The sequence below is a fragment of the Mercenaria mercenaria genome, chromosome 7, assembly GCF_021730395.1.
Source record: "Mercenaria mercenaria strain notata chromosome 7, MADL_Memer_1, whole genome shotgun sequence".
Lineage (NCBI taxonomy): Eukaryota > Metazoa > Mollusca > Bivalvia > Venerida > Veneridae > Mercenaria > Mercenaria mercenaria.
In genome coordinates this window covers 17109136-17133823 of record NC_069367.1, presented here as the reverse complement: position 1 = coordinate 17133823, position 24688 = coordinate 17109136, and the positions used below count along the sequence as shown (strand labels likewise).

The 24688-nt window shown below is 36.8% G+C and overlaps 1 protein-coding gene across 3 annotated transcripts in view; it reads left to right on the top strand.

Annotated features, from left to right (window-relative positions):
* LOC123554826 (zinc finger B-box domain-containing protein 1-like) overlaps window positions 1–15672 on the top strand; it is a 113606-nt gene extending 97934 nt beyond the window's left edge. For all 3 annotated transcript variants that reach the window (XM_045345182.2, XM_045345181.2, XM_045345183.2), the window contains 3 exons: window positions 5040–5165; window positions 9336–9468; window positions 13669–15672. In XM_045345182.2, the coding sequence (XP_045201117.2) occupies window positions 5040–5165; window positions 9336–9468; window positions 13669–13735 (326 nt within the window). In that variant the 3' untranslated portion in view covers window positions 13736–15672. The remainder of the gene's footprint in view (window positions 1–5039; window positions 5166–9335; window positions 9469–13668) is intronic.
* The last annotated feature ends 9016 nt before the right edge of the window (window positions 15673–24688 follow it).

Below are 24688 nucleotides of genomic sequence, written 5' to 3'. Positions count from 1 at the left end.
GACAACTCTATCAAGCATTTTGACTGAATTATGGCCCCTTTTTGACTTAGAATAAATGTTAAAATTTGCGTACCACCCCTAATATTTTCAAAGTCCATTGAGATATTGCTTTCATATTTTGCATACTTGTTTATTATCATGACCCCAATCTGTAAAAAGGAGGAGGCAACTCTATCAAGCATTTTGACTGAATTATGGCCCCTTTACGACTTAGAATAAATGTTAAAGTTTGCGTAACCACCCCAAGGATTTTCAAAGTCCATTGAGATATTGCTTTGATATTTAACCAGGTTTTCAACGAAAACCTGAGTTATTAGATTGGGGTAGATGTCGGTCGGGCGGGCGGGCGGCGGCGTCAAACTGGTGTTTCCGGTCAATAACTTTCGTTTTGGTAAAGATATTTGAATAAAACTTGGTATCAAGACAAAGGCTGCGATTGATTTTGGGGTTTCTGGGATCAAGGTCAAGGTCACTGTTACTTAAAATAGAAAAAGGGTTTCCGGTCAGTAACTTTTGTTTCGATAAAGATATTTGAATAAAACTTGGTATGTATGTAGCTTATATCAAGACAAAGGCTGGGATTGATTTTGGGGTTTCTGGGGTCAAGGTCAAGGTCACTGTTACTTAAAATAGAAAAAAGGGTTTCCGGTCAATAACTTAACTTAGGAATGAGCTATCATGATGAAACTTGGTGTATAGAAAACTTATATAAAGTTGTAGCCTAGGATTGATTTTGGGGTTTCTGGGATCAAGGTCAAGGTCATTGTTACTAAATATAGGGTTAGGGTTAGGTTAGGGTTAGGGTTAGCATATCTTCTACATGCATGGAGGGATTTTGATGAAAGTTGGCACAATTGTTCACCATCATGAGACAGAGTGTCATGCGCAAAACCAGGTCCCTAGGTCTAAGGTCAAGGTCACACTTAGAGGTCAAAGGATACAAGAATGAAAACTTTGTCCGGAGCATATCTTCTTCATGCATAGAGGGATTTTGATGTAACTTGGCACAATTATACACCATCATGAGACGAAGTGTCTTGCGCAGTTCCCTTCTTTAGAATTACTTCCCTTTGTTGTTACTATAAATAGCTTATATTGTAACTTTTTCATTACTAGACGTAGGGAAAAATCAAGACCACTTTTCTGTAGTACAACATGCATGTTACATCCAATTTTGAGGTGTATTTTGACCAATCTTTACCTGGTAAGGATTTCTGTGTGGACTTACAATTTTTTTTTTTTTGTATTTTTTTTTTTTAATTTAAAAAAAAAAAAAATTTAAGATTAACTTCCCTTAGTTGTTACTATAAATAACTTATATTGTAACTTTTTTATAATTGACCGTAGGGAAAAACCAAGACCACTTTTCTGTGGTACAACATAGTTGTTACTTTCTAATTTTAGGTGTATTTTAAGGTATCTCTACCTGGTAAGGAGTTTTTTTGTGGACTTAGAAAAACAAAAGAATTACAATGATTACTAAACAACCACAAAATTAAAATTACATCTGCAAATACAGGTGCTAGAGTAAAGAAATTTGCTGTGACGGGCGTATATTGTGACATTCTGGCACTCTTGTTTATTCTTATGAAAAGTGTTGAAAACCTGGTTTTGTGGCATTGCCGCGTTTCTTGTTTGCATACTTGTTTACCATCATGACCCCAGTCTGTAAAAAGGAGGAGGCAACTCTATCAAGCATTTTGACTGAATTATGGCCCCTTTTCGACTTAGAATAAATGTTAAAATTTGCGTACCACCCTAAGTATTTTCAAAGTCCATTGAGGTATTGCTTTGATATTTTGCATACTTGTTTACCATCATGACCCCAGTCTGTAAAAGGGAGGAGGCAACTCTATCAAGCATTTTGACTGAATTATGGCCCCTTTTCGACTTAGAATATGCTTATTGTAATGTTATAGTTTTACTCATAGCTTATATTATACTATCAAGCACTGAGAATAGTCGAGCGCGCTGTCCACTGACAGCTCTTGTTTGTGGATGCACATTTTGCGGTTGTCCTTATGTCCATCAAGATGTCCATCTTTCCTTTCAACTTTGTGTCATGTATATCTCAAAAAGTGTTTGACTCAGAGTCATCAAGCATCACAGTACTATTATTCAGCCTGTGAAGTAAGGAATTCACCAAGTTAGACCAGAGTTATGGCACTTGACACTTAAAAGTATGCTTATAGAGCCTGAAAGTTTTGTAGCATGTCAAAAAAGAATTGACCAGGAGTCATGAAACATAGTATTGTTGTTATGTCTCCCACATGTAGTGGGGAAGACAAATTGATTTAGTGCTGTTGTTGGCTGTCTGTCCGTCTGTATGTCACAGTTTGTCCATGCAACTCCTCCAACACCACTGGAGAGATTTACACCAAACTGCACAAGAGTGATCATTGCCAAGCCTAGTTGTGCATATCGTCGGCATTTTCTGATTTGTTGATTTTCAGCAGAGTTACGGCCCTTGATTCATCAAGTTTTATAATGTTTTGGCCACTTCTCTTCCACCAAATCTTACAGAAATGATCATTGCCAAGCCTCATGTGCATGCCATTGGCATTTTCTGGTTCGATGATTTTCAGCTGCGGCGCTTGTTTCATCAAATTGTATAATGTTTTGGCCACATCCGTTATATTAATGGGCAGACTTCCACCAAACCTTACAGGGGTAATCAGTGCCAAGCCGGCTTTCACATAACTTAGGCATGTTCCAGTTCAGTGATTTTCAGTAGAGTTATTGCCCTTGATATTTATCAAATTTTATAATGTTTTAGCCTATTCTGTTACATAACAGAGCATAATATATTTGACTTAGAGTCAGGAAACTATATAACAATAGTATTCAGTTATTTTATTACTCAAAATAAAAACCAATTATCTCATACAACACTCTTTATTCATCAAGAATATGCATTGATACTTACAACAATAGTTAAACATACGCATAATACATTTTGTAATAATTTAATTAAATTCAGTAAAAGTATATTGACAATATTGGGAGTTGATCGGCCGCTCATGACTCAACAAGGGTCTCACCGTGTAGAGTCGTTAAAAGCACAGCAAAATCCGTCGACCAAGAGGAGAACAGACGCACCAACCCAAGGCTTGCAAAAACAACACAACTGCGCAATCCATTGAACTTCGAATTGTGAATCCAACCCAGCCCGGGTGTCACCGGGATGCGGTCAAATGCACAACCCTAGCCAATGTAAAGTGAGGCAATATAACACAACGGACCACAAGGCAAAGCAATGCAAGACACGTTGTACTTTGTAACAGGTATCACTCAAACAACGCAAAGTAACGCAAGACACTTTGTACTTTGTAACAGGTGTCACTCAAAGGCAAAGCAACACAAGACACTTTGCACTTTATAACAGGTATCACTCAAATGCAAACACACAACAATTTCAATTGAACGTCGAGCTACCATTCCACCCATTTCGGGTTTCACCGAGAATGAGCGAAACCGCAACACGAGTCAATGAAAGGCAAGGCAAGGCAAGGCAAAGTGACACCACTGAGAGCAACGCAACATACGCAACATACGCAACACACGCAACACTAGGAATTGCCAAGTACTAGGGCAAAACCTTTTACTATCCAGTTAACACAAACTGGTAAACATATGATACCCCAAAGTACGCAACTTGAATGCAAACATACAGACACCGTATCCGCTCACCTCACGGCCGACAGAATTTTACCGCTAACATATTATGAGCGACAATATCCATCAAGCCAGTATTATAAATAAACACCTTTTACTTATAGTATTATGACAAGATGAAGAAAAACTAATATTAAGGTCTATCAAATGTCACAGTTAAAAAGCCAGTGTCCTACATAATAATTGTTACCACAAATAATAGCAGAATTTTCTTAGTGATATCCAACTGTGATCACAAAGTTTTTAAGTTCACATGAAATAATATTTACGACAGTCAATACTTCCTATAATTATTTTCCTGTCCTTGAATTTCATGTCAATACGACACATTTAACTTAAAAAGTGAAACTTATTCTAATAATTTTATTACTTCACTATTGTCTTCTTGTACATTTAGTTTATATATTTTAATACTAGAAATACGTATATTAATATCAATCAACTATCCCGTGCCTTTTTAAAGAAGTATAAAATCTTTCAAATTATACTGGAGAGTCTTATACAAATATAGTCACGCCCATGCTGAACCGTTTTCTTAAATAACAAAATTTATATACACTGCATCAAAATGTCTCAGTTTTTTCTTCATAACACGGTATGAACATCTCACATTTGGAAGTCCTTGGTCACGTAACAAGATGACATCTAGCCCCGTCATACATTTTGAGGCTGGATGTGTTATCTCCTGCAGTGTTATTGCTCTCCGGTATATCACCCTCATCAATTTACTTTGGCACGGTTTAACCCTGCAATTGTAAGTAAAAAGACGGCAGTACCTAACAACTCCGTCGTCAAGACCGGGTGGACAATAACAATTAACTTGAACTAGAACATCAACGTTAGCTATTGTTAAATAGATGGACTTTATGCAAATTTCCTTTACAACTTTGAACCAATTTCATAAAACATTCCACAGATGATGTAAGATCAACATAAATAGATCAGTAAAGTGTATATAAAATACTGACAAAGTATTCTAGCAAGTTGTTAAAACTACAATACTAGCCCGAAATTAAAGATGCAAAACTCTATGTTTCAAAAGTTTCCTATAAATACAGGGTGTGGCGGGCGGGTAGTTTTGACGTTACCGACGGTGTAGCTAGCAAAATGTGAGAGAACTGCACGAGATATTGGTATTTATATTATATCGACTGGGTACCAGTATCAGTAGGAACCAGTTCAGATCAGCCAAGTGTAACAATATCGATGACACGTTTATCTACGAAAACAGACGACAATTTAATAAACTAGCAGACGGTAATTACCGAGCAACAATTTGAGAAAAAATAAATTAAATTATTTTAATTCTAAAATAATTTCCATTATAATACTAGCTGAAATAGTAAGTATATTTGATGTTTCAGTGATGGAGGGTACAGATCTAAGTATATTTGACTATGTAGGAGAGAAAGACAACAGAGACCAGGATGATGAAGATGCCCTCGGTCAACTGGAATGGGAACTGGCCTCACAGTCTGGCAGAATCACTGGTAAAACATGTAACCTTTACTTCTTCAGCTGCCCTTTTCATGTTAGTTTATTCTTCTCTCTGTGATGCATAAATAGTTCAGTTAAAGTAGTTCTGCACATTTGAAACAAATATTGTTTCATAATGTAAAATTCTATTAAAGCAGCAAAATTGTATCTGAAGGAAATTCAGCTAGTAAAAAATAAGAGGATTGTCTGCTTAATTTTTTATTAGACAATTTGAAAATATTGGTCCACCGGTCAGTTATTTATAATTGGCTTCTATGGGCAAAATGGCATTTTTGATGACATTTTCACATACAGCTTAAAGTTCCTCAATATACATTTTAATGAAGTTTTTCATAGTTGGGGATTTACTTGTTTTTTATGGTGAGCTTTTAGAATCATTGTCTGTCCGTCATCATCCACAATTTCTTTAAAGAATACCTCTTCCTAAACCACTATGCCAATTTCAACCAAATTTCACAGGAAGATTCCTTGGGTGATCACCTTTCAGTTTTTTTCAAGTCCAGGTTATCTGTATAGTATTGCCATGGCAACTGAAAAGAAGAACTTCAAAATCTTCTCCTCAGAAACAACTGGCTTGATTTTGAAATAATTTCACAGAAATATTCTTTGTGTGACCTTCTACCAAATTGCTTCCAATTATTTTGTTCCTTTAAAAAAGTACGTGACCGCAATTTGACATGACTAGTTTTCGTTACATGGCAATATCGGAAACTTTGAAAATCTTTCTTCTCTGAATTATTTTTCAGATGGTTAAAACAAGTTCTCTGTACTCTTGATGTTTGCTGAACAGCAATCTGGTTTAAACTATGAAAACAATTAGTTAATAATCTCAGTAACATGTATAAAATTAAATTATGGAAAACATGTGAAAAAACATAAACTTCCTGATGCAATGCCTTCTTACTAAAATAAAAAAAATATTTTTATCCCCCTCCGATGAAATCGGGAGGGGGGTATTGAAATGGTGTTGTCCGTCCGTCCGCAGCCATTTCTCAGTAACTAGCAGATAGAATTTCATGAAACTTGAAATAAACATGAACCAACATGCTGCAATGATGCCCATCAAGTTTTTAGCTCACCTGAGCACGAAGTGCTCAAAGATGAGCTTTTGTGATCGCCCTGTGTCTGTAGTTGTCAGTCCGTCCATCGTCCATCCGTCCGTCGTCAACAATTTGACTGTTAACACTCTAGAGGTCGCAATTTTGGCCCAATCTTAATGAAACTTGGTCATAATGTTACCCGCAATAAAATCTTGGACGAGTTCGATATTGGGTCATCTGGGGTCAAAAACTAGGTCACCAGGTCAAATCAAAGGAAAGGCTTGTCAACACTCTAGAGGTCACAATTTTGGCCCAATCTTAATGAAACTTGGTCAGAATGTTACCCGTAATAAAATCTTTGACGAGATCAATATTTGGTCATCTGGGATCAAAAACTAGGTCACTAGGTCAAATGAAAGGAAAGGCTTGTTAACACTCTAGAGGTCACAATTTTGGCCCAATCTTAATGAAATTTGGTCAGAATGTTACCCGCAATAAAATCTTGGAGGAGTTCGATATTGGGTCATCTGGGGTCAAAAACTAGGTTACCAGGTCAAATCAAAGGAAAAGCTTGTTAACACTCTAGAGGTCACAATTTTGGCCCAATCTTAATGAAACTTGGTCAGAATGTTACCCTCAATAAAATCTTGAACCAGTTTGATATTGGGTCATCCGGGGTCAAAAACTAGGTCACCGGTCAATTCAAAGGAAAAGCTTGTTAACACTGTAGAGGTCACAATTTTGGCCCAATCTTAATGAAACTTGGTCAGAATGTTACCCTCAATAAAATCTTTGACGAGATTGATATTGGGTCATCTGGGTTCAGAAACTAAGTCACCAGGTCAAATCAAAGAAAAAGCTTGTTAACACCGTAGAAGCCACATTTACTACTGTATCTTCATGGATCTTGGTCAGAATTTTAATCTTGATGGTCTCAAGGTCCAGTTTGAATCTGGGTCATGTAGGATCAAAAACTAGGTCACCAGGTCAAATCACAGGAAAAGCTAGTTAACGCTGTAGAGGCCATATTTATGACCATATCTTAATGAAACTTGGTCAGAATGTTGATCTTGATGATCTATAGGTCAAGTTCAAATCTGGGTCAGGTGGGTTCAAAAACTAGGTCCACAGGTCAGATCAAAGGAAAAGCTTATTAAAACTCTAGAGGCCACATTTATGACTGTATCTTCATGAAACTTAGTCAGATTGTTAATCTTGATGATCTTTAGGCCAAGTTCGAATCCGGGTCATGTGGGTCAAAAACTAGGTCACTGGGTCAAATCAAAGGAAAAGCTAGTTAACATTTTAGAGACCACATTTATGACCATATCTTTATGAAACTAGGTCAAAATGTTGATCTTGATGATCTATAGGTTAAGTTCAAATCTGGGTCAGGTGGGGTCAAAAACAAGGTCACCAGGTCAAATCAAAGGAAAAGCTAGTTTAACAGTTTAGAGACGACATTTATGACCATATCTTTATGAAACTTGGTCAGAATGTTAATCTTGATGATCTTTAGGTCAGTAGGTCAGGTGAGCGATACAGGGCCTTCATGGCCCTCTTGTTTTTTGGATTGGTCAATTTATTGCCCTTGATTTAATAAAAAATCCACGTCTGCAGCCATTTCTCAGTAACAAACCGGTAGAAGTTCATGAAACTTGAAATATTTATGAATCAACATACTTAAATGATGCCCGTCATTTTTTTTTTAATTGGTCAATTTTCTTTAGAGTTATTTCCCTTTAATTGTTCAAAAATCCACAGATTTGTACATAACAAACCAACCAATTGGTAGAATTTCCCCCCACCCCCTCAAACCATGAATATTTATCAACATGCAAAGTTGTACTGTTCCCCCACCTCACTCCTCTACCCAGTCATGCCCACCACCCCGATCTTGCATCCCCCGACACCCCATTTTTTTTTCTTTTTAATTTTCTATCAATATTTATAATCAACATGTGAAGTTTTGTACCCTCACCCTGTCACCTCCGCTGACCCCCCCCCCCCCCCCCCCCCCACCCCCCCACACACACACACACACACACACAAAAGCATTTATTTTCTGTTAAATTGATTTTGACTTATGAAATTATTTACTTCTTAGTAACATCCTTAACTTTTTGCCGGATATGTTTTTTTTTGCCATTCCTCACCACAAACCCTTCCATCGAATTTGCTTGTTAAAAGTCTTGATTTTCGAACTTTTCTATTTGAAATTAGTTCTCAGTTAACATGTCTACCATTGACCAGTAAAGTACATAAACATTTTTACTGCCTTGAATGCGCTTTTAAAATTGACATCAGATGTTGCTGAGAGTGACAATTTAATTGCCATTTAACAATATATAATGAGATTAAATGTCTTGATGGACACTACACAGTAATGGTAGTAATAATGATTATAACAGCTGAATAATGAATAAATCTTCACAAATATACACAGGCTTTAAACAGTATATTTGCATTCTTGTAAATGAACAGGCTTTGCATATACTTCAGAAATAACAAATTATGATCTGCTTCAAACAGAAAAGATGTTTGTAAACTTCTGCAAACATTTTGCAGTTTTAAAGAATATACAGAAATGATGTTTTAAGTTAACCAAAAGTTTACACTACGTATTTGCACAAGTATAAATGCATACAGAAAGTTTTTGTCCTAAACATTGACCACAAGGTCTGCTTGCAGTTAGCTTACAGATCAGATTTCATATCAGTTGACTTACAGTTACCGCATTTAAAAAGTCAACCTTGTCTCAGTAAAGCTATTTGTTTAAAGTTCAGCTTTTCACCTAACTTTATCTGAAAATTTCCACCTAGTTAGAATCTGTCTGCGTCTATGAAGTATTAACCTATACTGTGTTGGTGCACTGTAAAACCCAGTTAAATAAATAAAATAAAGTATCCTGCATTAAAGAAAATTTATCTTTTAAGACAATCCATGTCTGCCTGTAAATATCACTGTTTAGGTGTGATCCACCTGGAATAAACCTAGTGTCAGGGTGGTTCTGTCTTATCTTTTCATACAGATATAAGCTTATATTATATGTAAAAGAGAAATTCATTATAAATAGTAGTGTTGAAATAACAATACTGAATGCTGAAGGGAACGCTATTTCAGCGGAGGGGAAGATCTCGAGGATGGAAATGCCAGAAGATCTATCTGATGAATCAGTAAACAGCAGTATAGAAACTTACCGCTCAATCAGTAGGCTTGGACAGGACCAGGGATATGATATCAACAGTAGACTCAGGTTTGTTGCTTTATTAGCTCACTCACTATCTGTCAACATTTTCTTTATATGAAATTTTTGAAACAGTTTGTTGGAAATTGATGAAACTCAGCCTGGATGTTTCTTGTGTGTCCTCCTCCAATGTTGTCGTCTCAGCCTGGATGTTTCTTGTGTGGTCCTCCTCCAATGTTGTCTCAGCCTGGATGTTTCTTGTGTGGTCCTCCTCCAATGTTGTCTCAGTCTGGATGTTTCTTGTGTGGTCCTCCTCCAATATTGTCTCAGCCTGGATGTTTCTTGTGTGGTCCTCCTCCAATGTTGTTCGAATGGTTCCACTTGGTTGCATATTCCCACCAAAGTTAAAAATGGAAAAAATCTTAAAACAATATTTATGCCCCCTTTCGATGAAGCAGGGGTACATGTATATTGCTATTCTTTCGGTCACATCAGTCAGTTGGTTAGTCTGTAGAGTAAACGGTTTCCACCCAATAACTTTAGAACCACTTGACCAAGAACCTCCAAACTTGGTAGCATGATTGGGCTTATGAAGTAGATGACTGTGATAGTTTTTGGGGTCAGTAGATTAAAGGTCAAGTTCACAGGGGCCCAAACCTAGAAAACATTTTCCGACCAATAACTTGAGAACCACTTGACCAAGAACCTTCAAACTTGAATGCATGATAAGGCTTGTAAAGTAGATGAGCCCTATAGTTTTTTAGATTAGTAAGTCAAAGGTCAAGGTCACAGGGGCCTGAACCTTGGAAATGGTTTCCACCCAATAAATTGAGAACAACTTGACCCAGGACCTTCAAACTTGAAAGCATGATAGGGCTTGTTAAGTATATGAGCCCTATAGTTTTTTAGATTAGTAAGTCAAAGGTCAAGGCCACAGGGGCCTGAACCTTGGAAATGGTGTCTACCCAATAAATTGAGAACCACTTGACCCAGGACCTTCAAACTTGAAAGCATGATAGGGCTTGTAAAGTAGATGAGCCCTATAGTTTTTTAGATTAGTAAGTCAAAGGTCAAGGTCACAGGGGCCTGAACCTTGGAAATGGTTTCCACCCAATAAATTGAGAACCACTTGACCCAGGACCTTCAAACTTGGTATCATAACTAGGCTTTGGAAGTAGATGACCCCTATTGCTTTTGGGATCTGTTAGTCAAAGGTCAATGTCAAATATAACAAATAACCATTAATTTTACTCAGAATCAACTTTGTTACATATTGCATTTAATGGATGTTTTAAAAATTCTTGTTGGAAACTGCTTGCACAAGTCAAAATAATTTTATGGGGTGACCAAGATTGTTTACATTTATAGTGATTCAGTCAATTTTCCAATTATACAGTTTTTATTAGGAACTTTGGTCTGATTTTGAAATAATATCACAGAAATGTTCCTTGGGTGACCATCTACCAAGAATGAACAAATTGCCACAGTCACTTCAAATGTCATCTCCTAAACTAATGGTCGGATTTTGAAATTATTTCACAGAAATGTTGGATTATTGTTACTTAAACTAAATCTCTAGGCCAGTGAAACTCTGGTCAGTGGAATAGGGTAATCATGGCCCTCATTTAAGTAGTAAAAATTGTTTATAACCAGTCTGACATTTGAAAAATATATGTGAGTTTAGAAGGTTTAATGATGTATGTTGTTTGCACCAGCTATTATAGCTTTGAATCTTTACACTCGGACGTATTACCAAGTACATTTAATGTAGCATTAAAATTCTGATGTTACAAAGGTAAATCAAAAGAAAGCATGATTTTGATAAAATTATTGAATACTTTTTATGCCTGTTGAGGGGGTATATTAGTTGGCTTACTGTTGTTTGTCTGTCTGTCGGTAGGCCATTTGGTTTCTGATCAATAAATAGAAAATGCTAGGTCTCACATTGGTCAAACACCATAGGATGATTGCCTGTTGTAAGTAGATTACCACTACTGTTTTGGGGGGTCAGAGGTCACAGTGACTTCAAAACTGGAAACTGATTAAACTAAATAACTAAAGAATGCTTTGATGTAAAGTTGTTAAACTTCATAGGATGATTGCTTGTGGTCAGTTGATGAAGTACCTTTAATTTCATGGTGTTCAATATTTGAAAGGTCAAGGTCACAGTGAAAACAGTTTCCCCACAGTAACTAAAGAACACTTTTGTCTACAGTTCTTCTTATTATTATGCGCCACAGTATTAGTCACAGTGACCCGGAACAGTTAAAACAGTTTCCAGACGATAACTCGAGAACACTTGGGCCTAGGAGCAGGAAAATTGATGGGGAGGTTGATCGTCATATGACCAGCAGATGACCCCTATTGATTTTGAGGTTATTAGGTCAAAGTTCAAGGTCACCTTGGCCAGAAACAGTTAAATGGTTTTCAGATGATAACTTAAGAACACTTGGGACAAGGATCATGAAAGTTGATAGAGAGGTTAACCTCATGACCAGCAGATGACCCCTATTGATTTTGAGGTCACTAGGTCAAAGGTCAAGGTTACAGTGACCCGGAACAGTTAAACTGTTTCCAGACAATTACTTGAGAACGCTTGGGCCTAGGGTCACGAAACTTGATAGGGAGATTGGTCCTGACCAGTAGATGACCCCTATAAATTTTGAGGTCAGTAGGCCAAAGGTCAGTGTCAGGTGTCCCACTGTGCATTATTATGTGTCCCCCCTACTGGGGTAGACATATTGTTTTTAGCTCACCTGAGCCAAAGGCTCAGGGTGAGCTATTGTGATCACTCACTCTCTGGCGTCTGTTGTCTGTCCATAAACTTTTACTTTAAACGTCATCTCCTCGTAAACCGCTAGGCTAATTTCATCCATACTTCACAGGAACGTTCCTTAGGTGAAGCTCTACAAAAATTGTTCAAAGAATTGAATTCCATGCAGAACTCTGGTTGCCATGGCAACCGAAAGGAAAAACTTTAAAAATCTTCTTCTCAAAAACCAAAAGCCTAGAGCTTAGATATTTTGTGTGAAGCATTCCCTAGTGGACCTCTACCATGTTTGTTCAAATCATGACCCCGGGGTCAAAAATTGACCCCGCCCGAGGGGTCATATGACTTTACATAGGAAAATCTTAAAAAATCTTCTTCTCAAAAACCAGAAGCCCTTAGAGCTTAGATATTTGACATGTAGCATTGCCTAGTGGACCTCTACTAAAGTTGTTCAAATCATGACCCTGGGGTCAAAATTGATCCCGCCCCAGGGGTCACTTGATTTTACATAGATTTCTATAGGAAAATCAAAAAAAAATTAAAAAATAAACCAGAAGGCCTAGAGCTTAGATATTTAACATGTAGCATTGCCAGTAGTGGACCTCTACAAAATTTGTTCAAATCATGATCACCGGGATCAAAATTGACCCTGCCCCAGGGGTCACTTGATTTTATATAGGAAAATCTTCAAAAAAATTCTAAAAATAAACCAGAAGAATAGTTTCCATAATTGTAATAACTAATGAACACTTAGGCCTACAGTCATTAAATTTCATAGCATTATTACATTTGGTCAAAAGATGACTCTATAGTTTCAGAGATCGGTAGGTCAAAGTCATTGTGACCATGAGACGGAAACCATTTTCTGCTCTATAAACATCATGCTTTGGTCTACATTTCTTAATCTTCATATGATGATTGTCTATGGCCGGTACGTGACCCATATTGTTTTGGGGGTCTTTAAGTCAAAGTTCAAGGTCATAGATATAATAACTAAAAAAACTTTTTGCCTGCTATCTTCAGACTTCATGGAATGATTGCTTGCGGTCAATAGATGAGCCTTATTGCTTTGGGAATCTGTAGGTCAAAGGTCAAGGTCACAGTGACATTTAGACAACAGCTTTCACTTATTTGCCAAAGTTTCTGTTTTTTTGGCTGTCAGTCTTGATAGGTTGGTTGCCTGTAGTCAGTGGGCTACCCCTGCTGATTCTGAGAACATTTTGTCAAAGATCAAGGTCTCAAAATAACATACCTACTTACTTGCCTCCAACAGGCTATCATAGAGAACAGAATATGTTAAAATTGCAAACAGTTCTTGTTTGTTTTCATGTCATATGTATATATCAAAATGTGATTCTTAGCTTGGGAATATCTTATTTATAGACATAGGTAGATGTAATTTAATGGAACAAGACATTGGGTGGCCAATTGTCAGCTTCTAAATTAATGATTTTGGAATGTCTTATTTGATATTTAAAACGTTTAACTTTATATTACAGGAAAGATGAATTAGAAGATGATGATACTATAACAGATGATGAAAATGATGTTCGAAATCTCATGTGATATATGATGATGAATATATATATATTCATCTAAAACAAGTTGTGGCAGTTGAAATAAAACTGTTACTCTGAAAAATAATTTATAAAAACATTCTGAATTGATTGATTTGAATAATTTTGAAAAGTTTTAATGTCTTTATTTAAGGATGTATTATACTCTATAAAGTTTGACTATGGGCATGTTGAACTGGAAACAGATTATAGAAGTAAAATGTTTTTGAAACAGGAAAAATAAAAACTATTATGAAAAAATGAAAAATATAAAATATTTTATTAAAACATAAATGTTACCATGGTTACTTAATACTGTGAGATACTTGAAGGTACATTGTTACATGTTGTTAGCTGTCAAAAAGCTCATTGTTACGTATACTTGCTTTAAAATGAGAGAACATACAATAGCACAGAAGCATGAGCCCCATGAAATATATTCAACTAACACATACCTAAATAGACTTTTTAACTAGCATACTACTTACTGTAGGCTAAGACAAAAACTGAGCTTCACTTTTTTTAATATAAAAAGCCTTTAGAAGCATGTATTTCAAACATGGATTCAATTTTTACTTGAATTATCAGAGAAAAAATCAGTTTTAGCAGTTAAAGCAGCACTAGGAATTGTTAAAGTTCAGTAAATTTGAATATGCCCTGGTGACGAGGTATACTACATCCTTAAGTATAAATTTCTGCTAAACTAGTCATTTTAACCCTTTTACAGCTGACCTTACAAAGTGCCAGCTGGAATTTTTTTTCATGTAGAGTATTGTTGAAAGCAGTTATGTTCAATGGTAATGTTGATTGCATTTAGGTTTTCCTTCTTTTAAACTTTGTCTAATTTGTAAAAGCTGTTAGTGGATGAGAAAAGAATTCCGATGTAGCCATTTTATTACTTAAACAATAATTATGAAAAATTTTTGCTGTTTTTTGTATATATATATATTTTTAGTTTTTAATAAAATGCAAGTACCTTTTGACAAAATCACCAGTTAAGTTGTGTACTAAAAGGGCAATATTTATTGTCCCCACCTTTTCCAAAGAATTAAAGGGGGACATAGAAATAGACTGTGTGTCCTTCAGTCCAACCAACTTCTGTCCCTCTGTCCGTCACACTTCATGCCTGGTCTATAACTCTACCATCCACCAAGGGAATTTGCAATTACTTGACACGAATGTACCCCATAATGAAATGACATGTCACACATCAGATATTATTTGCATGGGTGGATATTAAATTAACTTTGCACAACAGTCACCATAAAAAATGATATTGTTGCATATAAGACCCAGACCTCTAGTCAAGATCAAGGTCACACTTGATAAAAGATTTTTATTGATTGTTTTGACTGGTCTGTAACCTTCTTCAATCTGAAGAAAGTACATCTCCTATTACGCTACGCATAGGATCTGACAACGAGCTATTGATGGCCTCGTTCTGACAACCCTTCCGCTAGCCAATCAAAAGTTAACTTACAACATTCTGCAAGCTTTAAAAAGTCTTGGTATTTGATATTAACAATTTTTATGCAGAAAAATGTCAGATAGCCGGTTAGCTCAGTCGGTAGCGCACTTGCTCTGTAAGCGAGAGGTCCCGGGTTCGAGCCCTGGATTAACTGCAAATTTTCCTTACTCTTTGACTTTCGAACAAGTTTTTTGATTGGTTCAAACAAAAATAGATTTGCAAAAATAAAAATAGCAATCTTGGAAATCCAAAATATACAGAAGACGAATGTGAATGGGTCGTTCTCAGATCTTCGTTTAGAAGATCAAGTACTTTAGTCAGATTGTAACCTTCTTGTACATGGATGTAATTTCAAACAACTTTGCTTAAATATTCACCATTACAAGATATATCTCATGTGTCATGTAGAAATTATGATTAATGTTATTATTTATTATTGAAATGTGTTTATGCATTTATTAAAGTATGTTTAAACTACATTAATGTGTTGTTCTGATGTTAAGATACATTTCTATTGGGTCATCATATCCCTGTTTTGCAAGCTGTTGCTATACACACGACTGTTTTACCAATGCTGTTTGATAATTACCACACAGTATCTGATTCACTTTGTCAGGAGTCATTTGTCATAAATGTTAGCATAAAGGAATTTGGAAGTCAAATCTATTAAATATGCATTTCATTTAGTCAAAATGATTATAGCTTGTACTTGCCACAGTCTGTCCACATAGAAAGTAATAGCACATGACATTGTTGTACCTTGGTCTGAAAAGCTGAGACACTGTTCCAACATTTTGTCTGTCTCTTCCAGTAAGAAGGCAAGCAGTAAACAAATAAAACAAAATCTGCCATAGAAGCACAATGCAGTTCACTTAAAGATGCTCCAGAGTTTAACTTTTAACTGCTCTGTGAGCCTGAATCGGTCACTTACCCCAGTTTGCTTTGAAACTCTTTTTTTAAAAAAGTTTGTTCAGATGGTGAAATATTTATTCACATTTTACCTCATTAAAGGTTTTTTTATGCCCCTCTTTGCTAATGGCAAGGGCATAAAATGTTAACCATTTGTGCAGATATTGTAGGTTTTTTTTAGCTTTACAAAGTATGTAGAGCTATCGTTCTTGACCCAGCATCGGCGTCTTTCCATGTCCCCACCTTGGTTAAAGTTTTTATGCACTTTTTCTTTATCTTTGTTATTATTTGATAAATTTGCTTCAAACTTAAAATAGTTATTCCTTATCATTGCCCACATCATATGGCACAAGGGCCATGATAATCAGAACTGTGGCACCAATATATCATGAATTATTCCCCCTTTTTACTTAGAATTTCAGGTTAAAGTTTTGGTGCAACTTGAAATATTGTTCCACATCATCACCCTCATCATATGACACAAGGTCCATAACTCTGGCACCAACTTTTTAGCTTGCCTGAACTGAAGGTTCAGGGTGAGCTATTAGTATGCGGTGGATGGTCCGTCATCCATCGTCTGTCATCTATCGTCCGTCGTCCACATTTTTACTTAAACATCTCCTCTGAAACTACTGGTCAGAATAACACTAAATTTGGTCTGTAGCATCCTTGTGAGGTCCTCAATCAAGTTTGTTTAAATGGAGGCACTTGGCCTTTTTTAAGGGCTGCTAGAGCTAAAAATAGAAATACCTTTAAACGACTTCTCATGAACCGCTTGATGGATCTTCATCAAACTTGGTCTGTAGCATCATTATAAGGTCCTCTCCCAAGTTTGTTTAAATGGGGGCACTTAGCCCATTTTAGGAGCTGCTAGAGCTTGATAAAGAAATATGTTTAAACAACTTCTTATCATGAACTGCTTGATTGATCTTCATCAAACTTGGTCTGTAACATCACTATATGGTCCTGTATCAAATTTGTTCAAATAGGGGCACTTGACCCTTTACAGGGTCCGCTGGAGCTAAAAATAGAAATAACTTTTAACAACTTCTCATAAGCTACTTAATAGATATTCATCAAACTTGGTCTGTAGCATCATTATATTGTTCTCTCTCAAGGGTGACACCTTGTAGGGACTGCTAAGGCTAAAAATAGAAATACCTTTAAACAACTTCTCATGAACCGCTTGTAGCATTATTATATGTTCCTCTTCGAACTTTGTTCAAATGGGGGCACTTGGCCCCTTTAAGAGGCCATTGGAGTGATAAATAGAAATACATTTAAACAACTCCTTTATATGCACTGCTTGATGGATCTTCATTATGCCCTCCTTCGAAGGAGGAGTATATTGTTTTGCAGATGTCTGTCGTTGGTCTGTATGTAGACCAATCCGATAACTCAAGAACTCTTGGGCCTAGGATCATGAAAGTTGATAGGGAGGTTAGTAATCACCAGCAAATGACCCCTACTGATTTTGAGGTCATTATGTCGAAGGTCAAGGTCACAGTGACCCAGAACAGGTAAACGGTTTCCGGATGATAACTCAAGAATGCTTGGGCCTAGGATCATGAAAGTTGACAGGGAGGTTGGTCATGACCAGCAGATGACCTCTATTGATTTTGAGGTCAGTGGGTCAAAGATCAAGGTCACACTGACCCGGAACACTTAAACGGTTTCCGTATGATAACTGAAGAATTCTTGGGCCTAGGATCGTGAAAGTTGATAGGACGATCACACAAGAACATGATCAGCAGATGGCCCCTATTAATTTTGAGGTCATTAGGTCAAAGTTTAAGGTCACCTTGGCCAGAAACAGTTGAATGGTTTCCGGATGATAACTTAAGAACGCTTGGGCCAAGGATCATGAAAGTTGATAGAGAGGTTAATCATGACCAGCAGATGACCCTATTGATTTTGAGGTCAGTAGGTCAAAGGTCAAGGTTACAGTGACCCGGAACAGTTAAACCTTTCCAGACAATTACTTGAGAACGCTTAGGCCTAGGATCACAAAAGTATAACTCTGGTGTTACTTGGGCAATCTGACTGAACTTGACAGGCAGCATCACTGGCACCAGACCAGAAAGAAAATACCTCTGTACATGTTATACCCTACCCCTAGGTATTCTATAAGAACCATGGTCATGAACGGGAAAATATACTAACCCATTTCAATCGCGCAATTTATACCTAAAACATGCATTTCGGTAAATGTGTACTATGGATATTAAACAAGTGGTAATTTATCTACCATTGTGTACCAGTCACATTTCTATAATACTTCTTATCTTAGAATAACAACGCGACTTTTCAACATTACACAAAAAACTTGCTTGAACTTCCCCGGTGAAGTTCCGGTCTAGATTACAAAATCAGTCTGATTGGCTGATCTGAAAATGTATGTCAGTCGTCATTTTACAACACGTGTATGATAAAATGTGTATATGCAGCATAAATGTGCAAATGAATTAAATAACAGAACAGATGTTTACCAATGTATGATTTCAAATTCAAAATCACATCCAAGATGGATTTTATTCATCATTTCGAGTTTTATTGTAAAACTGAATATTTTGCATTCTGTTTTTGTTTGTTTACATTTCGCCTAAAATGTGCACACTGCCGTGACCTCTAGACCAGATGTTCATTTGGGGAGTTCACACTTTTTTCTGTAGCGTTAACGAAAGCATGAAATATGTGGAGCATCTCTCCATATCGCAATATGGATTGTTGAGATAATGTGACTGGTGCACGATGGAAGATAAATTATTGCTTGTTCAATATACTAGGTACCCATCCACCAAACCGCGCATTTTAGACGAGAAATGTACGATTGAAATGGGTAAGTGCACTTTCCTGTTCATGACCATGGTTCTTATAGAATACCTAGGGGTAGGGTATAACGTGTACAGAGGCATTTTCTTTCTGGTCTGGTGCCAGTGGGCCGCATAACCTCATAAAGGTGAACATGTATATGGATTTGTTTGAAAAAAAATCTTAAATTGAACAAGGCAGTCTGAAAGATGGCTAAATCCCCCGCCACTGCTATGGATAGTGAAAGGGTAAAACCTTTGATTTTAGCTGTGACCTTGACCTTGAACTGACATGGCTGACTCATGAATTTTGCACAACGTCTTGATGAGGTGATCATTTGACCAAAGTTTCATGAAAATCCTTCAAGGGGTTAAGGAGATACAGAGTGGACACCAAATGGAAGGCTCAAACCTTCGACCCTTAGTTGTGACCTTGACCTTGAGCTGGCATGGTTGACTCATAATTTCTGCACATCGTTCTGATGAGGTGATCATTTGACCCAAGTTTTATAAAATTCCTTCAAGGGGTTTAGGAGATATAGAGCGGACACAAAATAGCAGGCTCAAACCTTTGACCTTCAGTTGTGACCTTGACCTTGAAACGACAAGGCTGACTCATGGGTTCTGCACATCGTCTTGATGAGGTGATCATTTGACCTAAGTTTCATGAAAATCCTTCAAGGGGTTTAGGAGATATGGACTGGACACGATTTTGTTACGGACGGAAGGAAGGACGGACGGAAGCAGACCATTCCTATAATCCCTCCGCCACGGCAGGGGATTAAAAAACAAGAGGACCATGATGGTCCTGAATCGCTCACCTCTTCCCACATGACCCAGTTTTGAGTATGACGTCATTTTTTCTATTATTTGACATAGTGAGCTAGTTTTTGAGCTCATATGACCCAGTTTTGAACTTGACCTAGATATTATCAAGATAAAAATTCTGACCAATTTTCATGAAGATCCATTGAAAAATATGGTCTCTAGAGAGGTCACAAGGTTTTTCTATTATTTGACCTATTGACCTAGTTTTCGAAGGTACTTGACCCTGTTTTGAACTTTACCTAGATATCATCAAGGTGAACATTCTCACTAATTTTTATGAAGATCTCATGAAAAATATGGCCTCTAGAGAGGTCACAAGGTTTTTCTATTTTTATACCTACTGGCCTAGTTTTTGACCGCACGTGACCCAGTTTCGAAACTGACCTAGATATCATCAAGGTGAACATTCAGATCAATTTTCATGAAGATCCATTGAAAAATATGGCCTCTAGAGAGGTCAAAAGATTTTAATAATTTTAGACCTACTGACCTAGTTTTTGACCGCAGTTGACCCAGTTTCAAACTTGATCTAGATATCATCAAGATAAACATTCAGACCAACTTTCATACAGATCCCATGAAAAGTATGGCCTCTAGAGAGGTCACAAGGTTTTTTTATTATTTGACCTACTGACCTAGTTTTTTAAGGCACGTAACCCAGTTTCAAACTTGACCTTGATATCATCAAGGTGAACATTCTGACCAATCTTCATGAAGATCCATTCAAGGGTATGGCCTCTAGAGAGGTCACAAGGTTTTTCTATTTCAAGACCTACTGACCTAGTTTTTGATCGCAGTTGACCCAGTTTCAAATTTGACCTATATATCATCAAGATGAACATTCAGACCAACTTTCATACAGATCCCATGAAAAATATGGCCTCGAGAGGTCACAAGGTTTTTTCATTATTTGACCTACTGACCTACTTTTTGATGGCACTTGACCCAGTTTCGAACTTGACCTAGATATCATCAAGATGAACATTCTGACCAATTTTTATGGAGATCCATTCACAAGTATGGCCTCTAGAGAGGTCACAAGGTTTTTCTATTTTTAGACCTACTGACCTAGTTTTTGATGGCACATGACCCACTTTCGAACTTGACCTAGATATCATCAAGATGAACATTCAGACCAACTTTCATACAGATCCCATGAAAAATATGGCCTCTAGAGAGGTCACAAGGTTTTTCTATTATTTGACCTACTGACCTAGTTTTTGAAGGCACGTGACCCACTTTCAAACTTGACTTAGATATCATCAAGGTAAACATTCTGACCAATTTTCATCAAGATCTCGTGAAATATATGGCTTCTAGAGAGGTCACAAGGTTTTCTATTTTTAGACCTACTGACCTAGTTTTTGACCGCACGTGACCCAGTTTCAAACTTAACCTAGATATCATCAAGATGAACATTCAGACCAACTTTCATACCTATCCCATGAAAAATATGGCCTTTAGAGAGGTCACAAGGTTTTTCTATTATTTGACCTACTGACCTAGTTTTTGAAGGCACATGACCCAGTTTCGAACTCGACCTAGATATCACCAAGATGAACGTTCTGACCAGTTTTCATGAAGATCTTATGAAATATATGGCCTCTAGAGAGGTCACAAGGTTTTTCTATTTTTAGACCTACTGACCTAGTTTTTGACGGCACGTGACCCAGTTTCGAACTTGACCTAGATATCATCAAGTTGAACATTCTGACCAATTTTTATGAAGATCTTGTGAAATATATGGCCTCTAGAGAGGTCACAAGGTTTTTCTATTTTTAGACCTACTGACCTAGTTTTTGAAGGCACGTGTCCCAGTTTCGAACTTGACCTAGATACCATCAAGATGAACATTCTAACCAACTTTCATAAAGATCCCACAAAAAATGTGACCTCTAGAGTGGTCACAAGCAAAAGTTTACGGACGGACAGACAGACAGACGGACGCTGCGTGATCACAAAAGCTCACCTTGTCACTATGTGACAGGTGAGCTAAAAAATTATACTTTTTTTGGTGGGGGGGGGGGGGGGGGGGGGGGGGGGGGGGTTGGGTGGGGGAGGGTGTGTGACCAAGGCAAGGGGGTGATCAGGTGTGGGGTCACAACTTCACATGTTTATAATAAATGTTCATTGAAAAGAATGAAAGAAATTTAATGAAATTCTACCAAATGGTAAGTTTTATAAAATTAAAGGGCAATAACTCACAAAAGAAATCCGAACGAAATTGTGTGTACAACCACATTATGGTGATCTAAATTCTGTTCAAGTTTCATAGTTCTAGGTTAAATATATCAAAAGTTCTGATACAGAAATTGCCATATTTATAGTACCCTTAAAGGCTTTATAGTTAACACTGGAAACTTCTATGGGCTGTAACTCTGGTGTTACTTGGGCAATCTGTCTGAAACTTGATGGGCTGCATAACCTCTTAGTGGTGAACATGTATATGAAGTTTTATTTAAATATTCACAACTACTATCTAGATATGGCTCCGGACGGGCGGACGAATGCCAAAACTATATCTCTCCGACTTTTGTTAGGGGATAAAAAGTAACAAAGGACAAATGTTAAGGCTAGTTTTCAAGTTTTGATTTGGGGAAAACAATACTGATACTGTGTTGGACAGCTGAGGGGTTTGACTGGATTCAAAGTTGTAACACAGATGGACTGGTACGCATGAAGCTGACATCTGAAGACTGTTACTTCAATATGATATACAAATACTGTGAAATCATTAACATTCATGGGGGACTAATTTTCATGGATTTCGTGGTTGAGCCAATCCATGAAATTTAATCCCAATGAACATATAAAATTCCCATTTACTTTATGTTCAAAAGTTGTAATCCATGAATTCATATCCCCACGAAATTGCCGTTTGGACCAAAACCACGAAATTTCACGATTTCACAGTACAGTAATAAATAAGACAAACTATCAAATAATCTTTAAAGTTTACTTACTGCAATCATAATAGACAAAACACACAAAAACAATACAATATTTTCATCACAACGGCATAAAGTATGTATAACAAGTATGAAGTACATCTGATTTGACATGTTAAAAGTTTCAACCTGCAAAACAACAAAGTAGTGGCATTTCAAATTTACATGGGTGCATAAAGGCATAACTAAACTAAAGGAACCAGCCTGGGAGACATCTGGTCTAGACACGTAATGGCTGCCAGGTATTTGAACACTAATTTTCACTAGGCATGGCAACAGAGGTCTAAATTAAAGCTAGTTTCTGTTTAAATTTCATTGTGGATGTATTTGTGACATTTTGGTGGGAAAAATGCGAGAGTAGGTTGTATTTGGTGAAGTAAATTTCAATTGTAGTGCGAGTTACGTACTTCCAGGTCACAGTAGTGTGATTTTGATGTCAGTTTATAGTAAGCAAATGTGACCAGAGAAATCTCTCTTAGATACATGACCCCTACTTTTCCCTTCATTTTATATCAGTTTTATCATAACTCTTTAAAATGAGGTAAGGATTTGTTCTCTGAAATGGGTCCAGCTATGTTTGGTTGCTCTTTAAAAAATGTCAGTCTTATATAGAATATATAGGGAAAACTATTTAACTGGTTGTGACCTAAAGAAGACCTGGGTACAACCATCAAACTTTTGTCTTCCTCACATGAAAGAATTCTGCATCCATCTGAAGGAAAGGGTACCCGAGTGTTCCAATGTCATGGACCATTACAACTCGGCCACACATGAACTATAGTAAATGCTGAACATTTTCTTTCTTGCAACTGAACACACTCACACATCATAAAACTATATACACTCTCAGAAATAAAACTATGAACAGAGATATATTTACACTCTCTAAAATGTAACTGAACAGAGCTACATTTACACACTCAGAAATAAAACTGACCAGAGCTTTATTTACACTCTTGGAAATAAAATTGAACAGAGCTATATTTACACACTCAAAAATAAAACTGAACAGAGCTATATGTGTACTCTCGGAAGTAAAACTGAACAGAGCTATATGTACACTCTCAAAAATAAAATTGAACAGAGCTATATTTACACACTCAAAACTAAACTGAACAGAGCTATGTATGTATACTCTCGGAAATAAAACTGAACAGAGCTAACTGGACGGATGGACGGACGACGGGCAATCACAAAAGCTCGCCCTGTCACTATGCAACAGGTGAGCTAAAAAGTTGGCCTTTTCGTTTTCTATTCTCTGCATGTAGTAGCATAAAATGATTTCCTTATTTTTTACAATATTCTTTTGTCATTTTCATTTCAATATTGAACCACTAAAGTCCTGTCACAACATGTTTATTTCTGTGACACTTACTGGGAAGATAGCAAACAAAAATTTCTGGTTCTACAATACATTTTCCTCAGGCACAGCATCTATGAATGACTGGTATGACTTCATTGCTTTGTTTAGTGTTGTCATGGATAAGTTCTTGCAACTTCTGTTGAACAACAAGGATCGATTTAGGTTACTTATATATGCCTCATCCACCAAACAGTACGACTCGATGACAGTTTTGTCTCTTATTTTCCTAGTCATTGTCCAGAATGTCCTGTCTGCTAGGCCTTTATGCTCCCGAGCTACATTCCGACCAGTGTCGTCAATCTGTAACAAGAGTGGCAAACTATCACAAAAATACAAATCTTGCAGTAATAATCACAGATTAAATTTATTCAGGCCAGAGTTTTTTTATCTTTCGTTTTACGGGAGATTTTTGAAAAATGAGCAGGGGGAGGAGGGAATAAAAATAAAAATAAAAAGCTTGAAAGTGAGCGTCTCGGAAAAAAATAAAAATAAAATAGAATTTTTTAAGATTTTTTTTATTTTGATGAACTTTCATTTCAAGTTTTGTTTACTTGTGTTTGTGTCCAGTATTAAATATTGTGATGTATTGTTATGTTTGAAGACTATAAAAGCCATTTATACAGGATGAACATTGAAT